General features: G+C 43.3%; 1 protein-coding gene across 9 annotated transcripts in view; it reads right to left on the bottom strand.

Annotated features, from left to right (window-relative positions):
* Window positions 1–13675, bottom strand: part of HMBOX1 (homeobox containing 1) — a 104850-nt gene that overhangs the window by 23995 nt on the left and 67180 nt on the right. For all 9 annotated transcript variants that reach the window (XM_053939049.1, XM_053939043.1, XM_053939045.1 and 6 more), the window contains 2 exons: window positions 11680–11790; window positions 4297–4450 (listed from right to left, as the gene is read on the bottom strand). In XM_053939049.1, coding sequence (XP_053795024.1) covers window positions 4297–4450; window positions 11680–11790 — 265 coding nt within the window. The remainder of the gene's footprint in view (window positions 1–4296; window positions 4451–11679; window positions 11791–13675) is intronic.

Consider the following 13675-nt stretch of genomic DNA (forward strand, 5'->3'; position numbering starts at 1 on the left):
GATGATGGTGATCTATAGCATCTCAGTCTTATTTAATCTAAATACACCTTTAAAATGAAGCTTCAGAAGCACAGACAAGTGTTAAAATAAAAACCCAGAGCCATAAAATCAAACCAAATAACCTCAACCAGAAAAGCAAAGTCCCTGCTCCCTAGACAAACTGAAATACATTCATCTGATGAATTATTCATTTTTGTTTAGGGCAGAATTTACAGTTATTTTAATTTAATCTTTGGATAAAGCATATACTTAAAAAACAACACTCAATTCCCCCCACCCCAGTCTTTAACAGCACTCATGAAAAGTGCCTTAAAATGAGTATAAGATCACTGATTTTGCTGCCAATCTTAGGGGTTTTTTTTTGCCTGAAAAAGAAGATAAACCTCTACTCCAATATATGATTAGAAGAGAAGCATAAATCACTGGGAGTAAAAAATAATAATAAAAAAAATAGACTGACAAGACAACACAGCTTCATTAAAAAAAAAAAAGAAAGCCCTAAGGGAAATTTTCAATTTCATACTTCTAATGAGAGGAGCTGAAAAGAAGAAGCAAAGCAGAGAAAAGAAAAAAAAAAAACCACAACACAACATTATCTGTGGGACAAGACGTAACAAAAAAAGAACACGAAAGTGAACCAGAAAGAAGCTTTCAAGTTTAACCTCAGGTTTGCACAGAAAGGACTCTTGCAGTCTTAGCTCTGCTCCCAAAGGAGGGCAAAGCCACACAACAACATCGACACACTCAAAACTCAGCAGATTCCATGAGCAGGAGGCTCCAGAAGAGAACAGGTCAAGGTTGGCATCAGTAGCACTGCAGTTGTCGGAACCACACCTAGTCTGCAGTTAAATATAGAACTTTACTTTCTGGAACCACTGCTCCTCTTAACCTTCAGAACATAAATATTCAGGGAGATATCTAAAGAAAAATAAAAAGTAAAGGGATAAAGAGACCCGAATCTATTGTCCAAAAAATCTCAGACCAGGGATTAATAAACTACCCTGGGAGGATTCCAAAAAAGCAGTAAAGGCTGGAGAATTGAATTACAGAAACCACAAGCAGCATCCTGGAAGTCCAGTATAAACCAATTAGTTCATTTAATACACATACCCTGTACTCAGACCCTCAGGTACATCAGACATTTCAGGATATGGCCCTAACTCTAATCTTCATTCTGTCAGGTTGGCACCAATATAATAATTAATTGAACTGGAATTTTTCTGCTGAGTTAAATCTTTTTCAGAAAAGAGAAACTACCCCTTCAACCCTCACCCTTTTCTCATTCAGTTCATAGATCAAATCCTAACTGGTGCTGTGCATTTTCAATTGGAGAGCCTGCTCCTAAGAAACAAATCCCTCAAAATTCTGCAATCACATTCAGATTCTTCCCTTGAAGTGCTCTCAGCTGGTTTGACATGTGGACTCTTAGCAACTACGATTTTTACCAACTGAATCCAAGACCAAAGCAAAAGCAGGGAGCACAATTAAGTGATAGAGCAGGTCAACACCCTCATCCTCAACCAAAAAATGTTTATACAGCATCACAGCAGCATTTCAGAGGGAAGGAGTTTTGCAGAGATTCCACTCAGGTCTGGATTCCACCCTCTTATCTTCAGGCATTAAACTAAACCATCAAAGTTATTTCTAATTGCAGGAGGCAGCCAGAGAGGAGGGTGCACAGAGCCCTCCTCTGAGTGCATTAGTAGGATGGAATTGTCTCCTGGATCTCTGTTTCTCCTTCCTGGACAGGTATCATCCCAAATGAATGAGCACTTTCCTGAGGTTCCCAGAGCAGCAGCTCCAAACCAGGTGCCCAAATCCTTGTGTGCACCAACATCAGAGCCAGAAGCTGCAGGACACACAAACTCAGTGCACCGAAAGTTGCATTTCATTAGGGAAAACAGTCCCTTAAACTGAGATGTCTCCACTTAAGAGTCAGAACTTAATCCTGCAGAGGAAAATGCAAATTACCAGACAAATGGCACCTGCCCACAGGCAATGCCAAACACCATTTTAGTGGCCAAATGCTTATTCCTGACCCTGGGGTACCAGGGAAACCTGATCTGCTTGGGCCAGAGGGGTCTGGTTACCTTCATCCTGCTGCTGTTATGAGTCATATCATGGCCAAGCCTGGAAAACTCCAGTGCCCTGTAAGTGAAATTAGTGATTTTTTTTTCCAAGGGCTCCCAGAAGAGCGTTTTTCTCCCACTCTTTCAAAATCTGTCACATAAAACAGCTCATCCTTACAGCTCAACGAGGCCTGTTAAAACACAACAGTTAAACAACCATATTCCCATTGCTTTATGGTGTAGCTTTATGGCCACACAACACTTTTACTGTGTTCTTGCCTCAAGTAAAACTCCACAGCTTTGCTTCCCAGTACCCCACACAAGGCTGTGAAACCCAGCACCCATAATGACCTAGCCAAGAGCTTGGCAAATTAATATTAAAAGCCAGGATTAAGGCAATGTGGCAGCAGCAGAATAAGGAGAAAACCCTGGCAGCAAAGACCTTACAGAGAACAAGACCTTACAGAAAACAAAACCAAGAAAAACAAAGAAGAATTTAATGAAAAATTAGACTGATTATGTATCTGCATTCATAACTGGATGATTTCCAGTATCAAGAGCAACTTGATTCAACCCACATCTCACATCTTTCTAACAGATGTATTAAAACACCACAGTTTTAATTTCTAGTGTCCCAGCAGAGACTGGCTTGAGGAGAAAGGTGGATGAGGAACGGGTGGCTTGCTCAGCTTTCTATCAGCAGTTTCCCCAGCAAAGGAGTCTGAGGCACAATCAGGGTTCAAACAGCAAATAACAGCAGTTACTGCACTTTGGGCCAGACAGAAACCAGGAAGAAAACCAGCCATGCCCAAAACCAGCCATGCCCAAAGAGCTCTAAATCTACTTCCAATTAAGCATTTCACACACAGAGGGTTGATCAGGAGATGGTGCTGCCCTGAAGGCACACAGAGCTGTGGTGGTTCTGTCCTCCTGCACACACAGTCGGGACAGTCAGACAAGCGTTTCAAAGTGCTAAAGATTCTGTCCTGCCCCTTGTTCTGCCTCTGTGGAGGGGGACATTAGAAAAACACACTATCAGATCACAGGGCATTGCATTAGTTGGGTCTAACAAAGCAGAACAGATTTCAAACATTTACATTATTTCCTTTGGGGAAACATCCAGGCAAAGCCAAAAATATCAATGCCAGATAAAATATCAGTGCCAGGTCAGAATAGGGAAATAAACATTTAAGTTACTGGTTCCAGTGCTGCAAAGACACAGAAGTGTGTCTAGCCTGTGTTCCTGAGGGAGCTCAGGATTTCAGCCTTAGCTCAGGCAAATGATGCTCTCCTGCTCCTAATCAATTCCCAAGACCCCCATGCAAGTAAGAGGAAAGGGAAGCATTAAAGAAATGGTAAAAACACATCCTATAAATCTGCTGGCTGAGATCTCACTGGGGTTGCAGACCCAGAAGGAGTGTAACACACACAGTCATCCAAGTCCTTCCATGGGAAGGAGGCTCCTCACGCTCTCAGAGGCTAAAAAACTCCTCCCAGCCATTTAGCCCTGGACAGAAATAAGCATTCATCCCTAAACTACATCCCAAGTTCCCCAGCCCTTCTCTACTGTACAGCATTATCCACAAAAGAGACATTCCTGTAAGCAGAGGGAAAGGCAAAGCACGCCCAGGCTCAGAGAGGAGAGCTGGGAGCTCTAATGTTCACCTGCCACTCTGCATATGGATTTGAAAGATCCACTTCACTCTGTGCTGCTCCCAGCTCCTGTAAGAGGGTTCTAAGAGCCTTTTTGGACCAGGAATCTACTGCTTGTGAGGCAAAGTTCTGCATCCCGAACAATTACAGTGCTGCCGAAATGCCGGTATCCACTTTAGAACACCACGAGGCATCGGGGGGACAAGTCAGGAAAGTGGAAAGGAGAAATGCAGAATGGAAAGAGCTTGCAAGACCCTCCCAAGAGAGCCTGGATCAGGATAAGTGGAAAAGTTTCTACAAAAGCAAAGAGCTGAACACCAACACACTCAGACTGGGCTAAGGACATGATGTACAAAAATAAAGAGATCCTGTCCAGAGCAGTTTTACAATTTTTTAAACAACACAAGAGGCAAAACAGCTCCTCCTACTCCATCATCACACATCCAATTCTTACAGCACGAGGCTACAACACATCCACAAAAACAACGCTGGAGTTCACCAGAGCAGGGAAAAGGACCCTTGGCTTGGCTTTAGAACTCCCATCTCCAAACCCCCTCAGAGAGCCACCACATACCTCTCCATAACAGCCAGGCACTCCTTTCTCCACGTGAACCGACTGCCTCGCCGTAGTCTGAAGGTCCCAGAGGTAGCTGTGACTGGGGGAGGCGTCTGTCTCCATTCTGGCTCTTCTATTGGGATGGGAGCGGGTCTCATGCTTAGTGTAGCCCCTAAGGACAATAAACACTGTGTTTCCCAGAGGGTTAAAAGTCAGGCCCATCCTCTCACTCCTGCTCGTGGGGAAAAAAAAAAGACAAGACAGGTGATGAAACCATTCAAACTGAAAAAAAAATGTAAAGTATTATCAAAGACACCCTAAAGATACACAAAGCCAGCTAGAACTCCTATTTCTCATCCTCCAGGGCAGAAGGAAATCCAAGGAGCTGATGGGCACTTAGGAAAATCTGTCTTGTCTTCATCAAAAGGAAAAGGATCACACAGAAAGGGTGAGCTGTGCCCCAGCTGGGATTCATTTAGGTTGTGCTGCCACCTGAGCTGTCACAAAGTAGGAAACAGCAGTTTCTATTTAATTATACAGCAGTCTCAGGAAGCAAAATGGAAATTTATACCAAAGGTATTTCAGTGTGTCCGAAGAGCTGAGGAAATACCTGAAGCAGCTCCACCAATAGAAACACACCGTGTGGCCTGGGCAAACATGAGCTCAGGAGTGCCAGGGTGCCTGCCTGAAAAAGTCACTGCAAGCAAACTAACATCACAACCTTCCTCTCCTGCTCCCCTTCTATGGATGTATTTCTCCCTTCCATGAGTCTGTGCTGGAAAGCATCAGGCACGAGACAGGATTTGGCAAGATGCCTTCAGGAAAGGCCCCTTTGAAACTTACCCCTGATCCTTTCCACAACAGCCTCTCAGTTAATAAATCAAAATAAATCAAGACACTCTGGGAGATCGATCTGTCCTACATCCCTTGGCGAGGATGGGAACCTGGGATAGGACATGAGGACAGAAACCAGGATATGTTCTGAAGGGCAGCTTTGTGCTCAGTGACTTCCCCTGCAGGGAAGACAGAGCTGTTCTATGCAAAAAAAATAAAAAAATAAAAAAAAGGTTGTATGAAAAGATAAATCACCACCTATATCCCATAAGCATCCTGAGCTCCAGTGGAATTCCTGCACTGAGCCAGCCTGGGCAGATCCAGGAGAAGCAGCAGCCCTGCTCACAGGGCTGGGCACACTCAAGAGCAGGGCTGTGACAGCAAACCCCTGTGGGTGCTCAGGCTCACTCAGAATGGCTGGGATTTAATCATCAAATCACACAGTCTTAGTGCAACAACGCTGCTCCTCTAATGCACAGAGGAGTGAAAGGGTCAAGGGAACCCAAGAGTTTAACCAATAAACAAATTCCTACAGCTAAAAAGCAAGAAATAAGCTGTTTAGGCACTTGGCCGTGTTCCTTTCCAGAAATGCACACACAGTCTTTCCCTTCCTGCCAGGGGCTTGCATCTGTGTTAGGTACTGGAGCCCAAAATAATTTACAAATGTTCCCCAGGAGGAGTCAGTAGGAAGTGAAGCCCACAATCTCTGCCTTGCACACACAAGGCACGGTGCCTCTCCCTAATTCCCAGCTAACGAGCCTACACAGATTACTTGGTTCCATTGAAACATGAAATATTTCCTATAGTGCCAATTTACTGGGAGGCCATTTCAAGGAGAGCTCCTTATCTAGTCTTTCTGCTACTTGCACAGTTTAGGGGGCTGGGTGGCTATCAAGTTGCCGGGCTTTAAATACACTTCAAAAACTTAAAAAAAAATTAAAATTAAAAATTTAAAAAGAGACAGGGGAAAACAGGAAAAGAAATTAGCTTTCCCTGCATTGTGTTAGCAATGTACTTTCCCCACCTGAAGATTTGATTTCACAGGGAGAGTACAGGAGTATCAGCGATGCCTCACATCAAGCCAAGAGATGCAGAATCCTTCCATTAAATTTGCCTGAGATTTTTCAGACAATGGTTGAAAAAAAATCTGCATTGAAAGCATAAATTTGCTGCTGCTGCTACAGGTATGTTCACATACTGAATATAATACACTTTTTTTGTTTTAGTAGCCTTCCTAGATCAATTTAGCCATTTCTCTTTTCTATGGGGTAACATCAATATCAGCAGCAGATAAGAGAGGAATATGCTGAGAATTATAAGCAAGTACCCCCACACAGCAAGAGAGGAGGATCTGAATGCATAAAGAGGCCCAAAATGGGCTTGGATGAACGTGTGGAAAAAAGGGAACATGGGATGGTCTGAGCCCCGCCTAAAGGGGCTCCAGGAGAGCTGGAGAGGGACTTGGCACAAGGGATGGAGGGACAGGACACAGGGAATGGCTGCCCACTGCCAGAGGACAGGGTTAGATGGGAATTTGGGAAGGAACTGTTCCCTGTGAGGGTGGGGAGGCTCTGGCACAGGCTGCCCAGAGAAGCTGTGGCTGCCCCTGGATCCCTGGAAGTGTCCAAGGCCAGGCTGGACAGGGCTTGGAGCAACCTGGGATAGTGGAAGGTGTCCCTGCCCATGGCAGGGGGCATAATGAGATGACTTCAAACCCAAATTTATCATTTATGACATGCACATTTGATAAAGAACCTATGGAGCTCTTCCTCATCCCCCTGTCTTCAATGAGCTCCCATTTATTCTGCTGTTCCAACATTCCATCACATTCTCACCACCCAGCTCCACTTCTTTATAACTTAGCAAGTTACATCCTAGTCACCAGTTCAGATTCCTTTTTTAAACCCCTCAAACAGCTTTTAAGGAGAAGTGAAACTTCTCTCCTGAGCAGACAGAGTGGAGAAGACGCAGTACAAGGTTTTCAGTGTATGCATCAAACAGCAAGACACCTCTGAGGGGTGCAGAGGTGAACTGCCTGGGAAGAGCTCCTTTCACACACAGAAATGAAAGGAGACAGCTCTCACTCCCTGCCAGTGCTCAGCACCTTTTCCTACAGCACTGGCTTTTCTCTGTGAATTTTTTGTGTGAATTTTTTGTGAGGATGCTGCTGGCAGCTTTAGGGGAGAGGAGGCAGGGGAGGTGCTCTCCAACTGGAATGCAGCTCTCTCGATGCTCAGAATTCCTCCTGGCCAAGGCCTGAACATCCCAGACACCATCCTGAAGGGAGGTGCTCTAAGAGCATCCCATGCACTCGCTGCTCCCCATCCCTGGGCTCAGGCAGGCCCTGCCACAGAACGGTCACAGGAAGCCTCAGGTGTCTCCCAGCTCCAAGAAACCATTTCCTGGCTAGTTTTCATTTGCAGCAAGTACCTGCTGTACATTACCCTGATAAGAACAGATTCCTCACTGTATTTTTAGCCAGGCTGACCCCAGATCACACAATAAACACCTCTTGGTCAGAGTGAGCCACGCTGGATTGAAATCAGCAGCACAAGGTTCCCTACAGAGCCCAGGGCAGGGAGGAGAAGGAGCAGAGCAGGGACTGTTTGCTCTGCAGCCCTGTGGAACAGCAAATCACCCACCAACCATCCCTTCCCAGTGCAAACCTCGTGGGACAGCCAGCCCCTGATTTTGGGTTGGCTTTTCTTTCACAGCTGAACAAGAAACCACTCTGAAAAAACAAAAGAGATGCTACATCCTGATAATAACTCCCTTTTGTTTTCCTTTTGTTCAAGGAAGAAGGTTCTCTCCAAGGTGACCACAGCTGCCTTCCTATTAGAGAAGAGTGGCAGAAATAAATACCCAGCCTAAATGGAAGCAGTCTGTATCCATCTGTAACTTTAACACATCATTTCGAGGTGCCAGCTTCAGTTTGCACTACACAGAGGCAAGAGACAAGCTGAAGTTACTCCATAACAAACTTCCCACATTGCCCAACACCCAGTGCCAGGGAAATTAATCAGGCTAACAACTACCAATCTAAAAAAAAAAATATTTATTTAAAACCTATGGGCTCTGAAAAAAATAGTGAGAACATTGCAGGACACTATCAGCTTCTGAAATATATAAAATTTATCTGTTGCCAACATGTTCTCAGTCCTCCACAAAACACAGGACAGACAAGTGGTGCCTGTGTGAAAAAAAAAGCTCCATCTAAATGAAAAGTATCCCTATTAATTGGAATAAAGACCTTTTAAACACCAGCATTTAGCATTTACTTCTTCCCTCCAACAAAAAAAAAAAAAAAACTGCCTTTCACCCTAACGGGCAACTCCTTCCAGAAAAATTTACAATCAGAAGCACATTGGAACTCACAGCATTGCCATTAACTCTGACATCACTCCTACCAAGAAAACATTGATTAAGACATTTTTCTGAGCAAGATTATTGCATACAGTGGGACAAGTGGGTGTTTTTCTCCTCTTCCATGAGACTCCAAGTCTCCCTTGCAACATTCCAGTCTGGTGCTGTCTGAACACCCACCACCAAGGACAGGAGAAATGCAAAAACTGCCCATGCAAACCAGCAGTGAAACCAAGGCAAATAACAAACAGCACATTCAAGAGCTCAAAGCCAGCTGGAAAAGAATGGAAGGGATGGAATTGCTGAGTCGTGTCCATACAGGATCAGCATCTGAACAGCAGCAATGCCCTAAATCTGCCCTAAGGCTCTCCAGCACCAAGTCCTTTGGTTGGCAGAGGCAGCACTGCCTATGGATGATTTAAAGCATCACACAGCACATTAAAAAAAAAAAAAAAAAAAGAGAAATAAATCTCTTTTGATATATTTGTAAGTCATAATTTGCTTATATAAGCACAGGTAAAGGTAAAAAGCAGGTCCTGCTGTGAGGAGCTGAAGGCAAGGCAGGGGTGTCACCCACAGGGAAAGGTCTCACCTGTATCCAGGAGATGGGAGAGGGAGATAAAAGGTGAACTCTACGAGTTGCACAGAAAAACTGGCAGAGCCAAGAGAAAGTCTGCCAAGAGATCTCCAGTCCTTTCCACACAAGCTATTCCCCCTTCACAGTTTAGGAATTGATTACATCTGCTGTCCTAGTCCTTCAAAACTGTTTCAATTTTAGGTTTTCTTTCCATTACTACACAAATTCAGTCCAAAAAATTGATTTATTCTGAAGATCCAGTTTTTCAAGATAAGGAATCCTAGAAATTGGGGAACCAATAGTTACCAAAAACCTCACCTTGCCCTCTGATAACTCAAACCTGCGGGTCCCCTCTGCACACAGACCTGACTTTCTCTCAAAGGACTGAGATTTCCCTCCCAGCAGCTGGAACTGGAAAAGATGGGATGTATGAGAACAGAAAGCCACATGCCACCTCTCAGTAAGCTAGCAACTAGAAAAAAACATGTGGCAGTCATTTCATCTCTCAAGTTTCTTTCAAAGAGGACAATCTTTCAGACCCTACAGAGAGTGGTGATGGCATCAGTTTTTTTGGGAATGGGCAGGAAGCTCCACTGATTTCCTCATTTTCTGGCTCTAAGGAGGACACAAGACCTGTTACTCTGTCTACTAATCACAGGATACTCTAAGTAGTAGCCAAAACTTCAGCTCCAGATTGGTTTTGTAACAGTTATTTACATCCAGGATTCTCTGGACAAGGTTGGTACCTCCCTTTACACACTTGTACATACCCATGCTAATTATTCTTGGCTACCTGGGCTGACCTGCAATATAATAGATGGCAATAACTCAAAGCAGTGGATTATCCTGCAATGAATAAATAAATACAACACCATTCTCCTCAGGTTGATTTTTCCCAACAGCGACAGGAAAACTGAAGGTTCCTCCCTCTACCTCAGCCTCTAAAAAGAAACCAAGTGCTGTCTGGTTCTAAAAGGAATTTAAGTGCATCCAAATAGTCCCTTGGCTTAGGCAGAGGAAACAACTTCCCTTTTACACTCCTTGAAAATGCTGTTTAAGATATCTTATTGGGAAAAAGGTTACACTCAAACAACCACTCTTCAAGGAGTTTTTCCATGTCTAAAGCAAAGCAGAGTTAATGTTGATTCATTTCAATTTCAGCCATAACCTTCAGTGTGGAAAGTCTTCTTCCTTAGACACCTCTCAAGAGCAAAAGGACAAACAAGACTCATGGATATGGGGAAAAAAGAAGGTAAAGAGGAAGAAGTAAAGATTTTAGAGCTAACTTGAACAAGGGTTCTGTTATTAGTACAAAATATTATTTCTTAAACAGCTTCATGTGATACTGCAAATAAAGGATGCAAGGCTGGGAAAAATCCACACAACAGGTTTCATCTGGAGAGGGTTTTGGTGGTTTTTACACTTTAAAAAAAACTCTCAAGTTTTCTCCACTACTTTGGAGGCAACACCTTTCATCAAAGGGAAATGCCAGGGTATTACTTTGTAGGGTAAAAGCTGAGCCTTTCCAAGCAGTTGGTACTGGATGGTTGTACCCAAGAATTCTGCTGATCCTCAGTATCACAATTCCAGCCAGTGCAAAAATCAAGGCTTCTTGGCACTTTCACTCTTTAAAACAAATTTTAAGAAAAAGAAGCATCAACATGCTTAACAGAAAAAACAGGCTTAGCTGTCCCTCTGAACCCACCCAACTTAAATCTGAATTATTCTCAGGCCAACTGTCAGCTGGAGCCTCTTGATTTTCAGTTTACACACAAAGCTTAAGTTTTGAGACTCTGATTCCCCTGGAATTTTTCTTAATAGAATTCTGGATATTGAAGCCAAGCTCACACTAGAGAGCTTGAGTTTTAAATTCCTTAAAACAATTACACAGTTAATTTAATCAAGCCAATGTTTAAAGGAAATTAAACATAAATATTTTGATCTTTACAATAAAACTGTTAAAAGGGAAAAATAAGAACTGTGGTCAAACAAAATCTATGGAGAAGAACAATACAAGGAAATTAATTCAACTGTGATTTTGAAGATTGCTGGTTAGTTAAAGATAATGAGGAGCTTTACTTCTCTTTTTGTATTCAAGATCTATTTTGAGATTTGGAGAAGCAGGTGGGATTTGAAAGACACATCTCCAGCTTATCACTGTAACTATCAACATCCCATCCACGAGCTTGAGATCCAACCCAAAACCCTCTGAAGATCCTCTCTGACAAAATGTGTGGGGATTTTTACCGAAACTTTATATTATGCAGCCATTATGAATGGTTTCTATTTGTTCATTCTGAAGAGCCTTAGCTTATATTTCACATTAACTCACTACAACTTCACTGGCTGCTTCTGATTCCCAAATTTAGTGAGTGGTGGGAGGGCAGGGCAGGTGTCTGTGCCTGAGGAGCTGGACAGAGAGTTCTGGACAGACAGCTCTGGATGAGGCAGCTCTGCATTATTTGTTGCAAAGCAAAAATTTCTTCCCACCCTCCTAAAAATTAACCTGGTCAAAGGGAGAACCTCTGGAGTTCCCCAGACCAAGAAGTGAATTGTCAGTGCTAATAAACAAAAGGCTTCCATTCTGTAAATAAACAGCAGGAGATGTTTAGACTGCATTTGTTTACCAGGATTTGTCTTCTCAAGCTGGTACCATCTGTAAAATGCCCTTTTCTTCTGTTCACTCAGGTCCGACCCCTGCTGCAACAGCCAATGGGAGATCCGGCTCTGACTGATACCTGTGAAAAACCAGAACAGAACAAAAAAAGAGAGGAAGAGAAAAGTTCAACAAAAAAAGAGAGATAGAGAAAATTTCTTCTTTACCAAACATTTTTAAGTGGTTTATCTACTGATAATAGGTGGTGTCTTACAAAGCCCAGGAACTTGTGAAGCTTCAATCCCAGAGAAAGCAGAATTGAAGCTTCCCTGCTCTGTCCAAAACTGCCCAAATTTCTCCCTGGGGTTATGTTCAACCTTACTCAAGGAACACCCTGAAATCTGCATAATCAGCCCCAAAGCAAAGAGGCTAAAAACTGGGAAGCCAAAGCTATCATAGACATGAATTGTCCACACCTTCCCCGATTCCTAAACTTCATCTGTGAAATGGGAACAAGTCCCTTCCCCACTATTATATATAAATAATGATTGTTAGGAAATCCTTATCATTCAATGCTTGAATAAGAATGGAGATAAACACAGAAAACAGTTTATGTGATATAGATCACATCAGCCCAGATATGGAGCAAACCAACTGTCAGCAGCTGTAACAACGGCCAGAAAACAACCCAGAAAGAGCAGCTGTCTGTCAGCAAAGCAGGAGCCAAGCTCGAGGTACCCAGGCATGATCAGGGACAAAACACTGCAGTTTTTAAGCAGGAATTCTATGAAAACAGTAAGAAGGGGGAAAAAAATTCGTAGAAGTTAATACAGTTATTTCCAAAGCGTGATAGGGAATGAAGGGCAGGAAGGGCAAAAAAATGATCAGCAGAGAAACTAAATAAAACAGGAGGTTTAGAAGTGCATGAAGAGGTCAGCAATAGGTTCACCTGAAAAGGTAAACAATGCAGTTTGCTGAGTAACTGAAGCCCTACTTCAGAACTCCTTGTGCTTTCCACAAGGTCCTTCAGCCATCAGAACAAGTTAACAACATCCAAACTCTCCTGAGAAGTGAAGTTTTAGGAGGTGCTCCAAGTACCAATATACTGCCAACACCACCTGTGCCACCACCTGCTTGGTGATATCACCCGGGCAGGCAGAGGCTGGTTTGCACACAGAACCCAAACTACCTCCCCCTCTAGAGATGCATCAAGGTTTTATAAGCTCTCATAATCATATTTAACTCATGAAAAACAGCCCCTTGCAGTTTTACCACTTCTAAAGTGGGAGTTTATTATGCGGGTTTTTGGTGCATTGAACGTAGTTAACTCCAGAATGTCTCAACCTTACTCTCAGGTACCATATTCAGGTGGGTTTACAGCAACCAGATTTTTAAAATCACTGTGTTTGTACTCTTAATTGTTCTTCCTCAAACAGAATTCTGGAGGCTGTGAAGTTTTAATTGTCCTGGGGGAAAGGGATGGGTGTGTTTTGTTTCAGATACAGCAGCTCACTGCTGTTCAGCAGAGCTGTGCCCACAACAAAGACCCTGATTTTCCCAGAACCCACTCCCAGAGATTGCCTTGCCCTCAACTGACAGAGTTCAGGAACAGCTGGGGTAGCCAAGAGCTGCCTACCCCCAGGGCCCACAGTGGGATCTAAAACTGAGTTTATACTACTGGGGAAGTGGAATTATTCGACCAAACACAATCCTCAGACCCTGCCAAGTTTACATCAAGTAACTGTGGAAGCACACAAGTTAATACCAGAAGAAGGCAGTGTAAGTTGATAACACTCTCTGGCCCAAAACAAGGCTCCAGCCTAGTTGAAATCCTGCCATCTGCATGCCTGATCACCAGTGGAAAGTCCAAGTTCTGAAAATTTGCAGCTCTTGACCTATTATGATTTATAAAAGCCATTTCTTGTCCTGGGCTGTGGGACACAAAGGTTTGTGTCTCACTGCTTTTGGCTGCCCTGCTCCCATTAATTAAACACTGGGTAACAGCTCCAGTCATTTACTTGTTTACT

The sequence above is a fragment of the Vidua chalybeata genome, chromosome 3, assembly GCF_026979565.1.
Source record: "Vidua chalybeata isolate OUT-0048 chromosome 3, bVidCha1 merged haplotype, whole genome shotgun sequence".
NCBI lineage: Eukaryota > Metazoa > Chordata > Aves > Passeriformes > Viduidae > Vidua > Vidua chalybeata.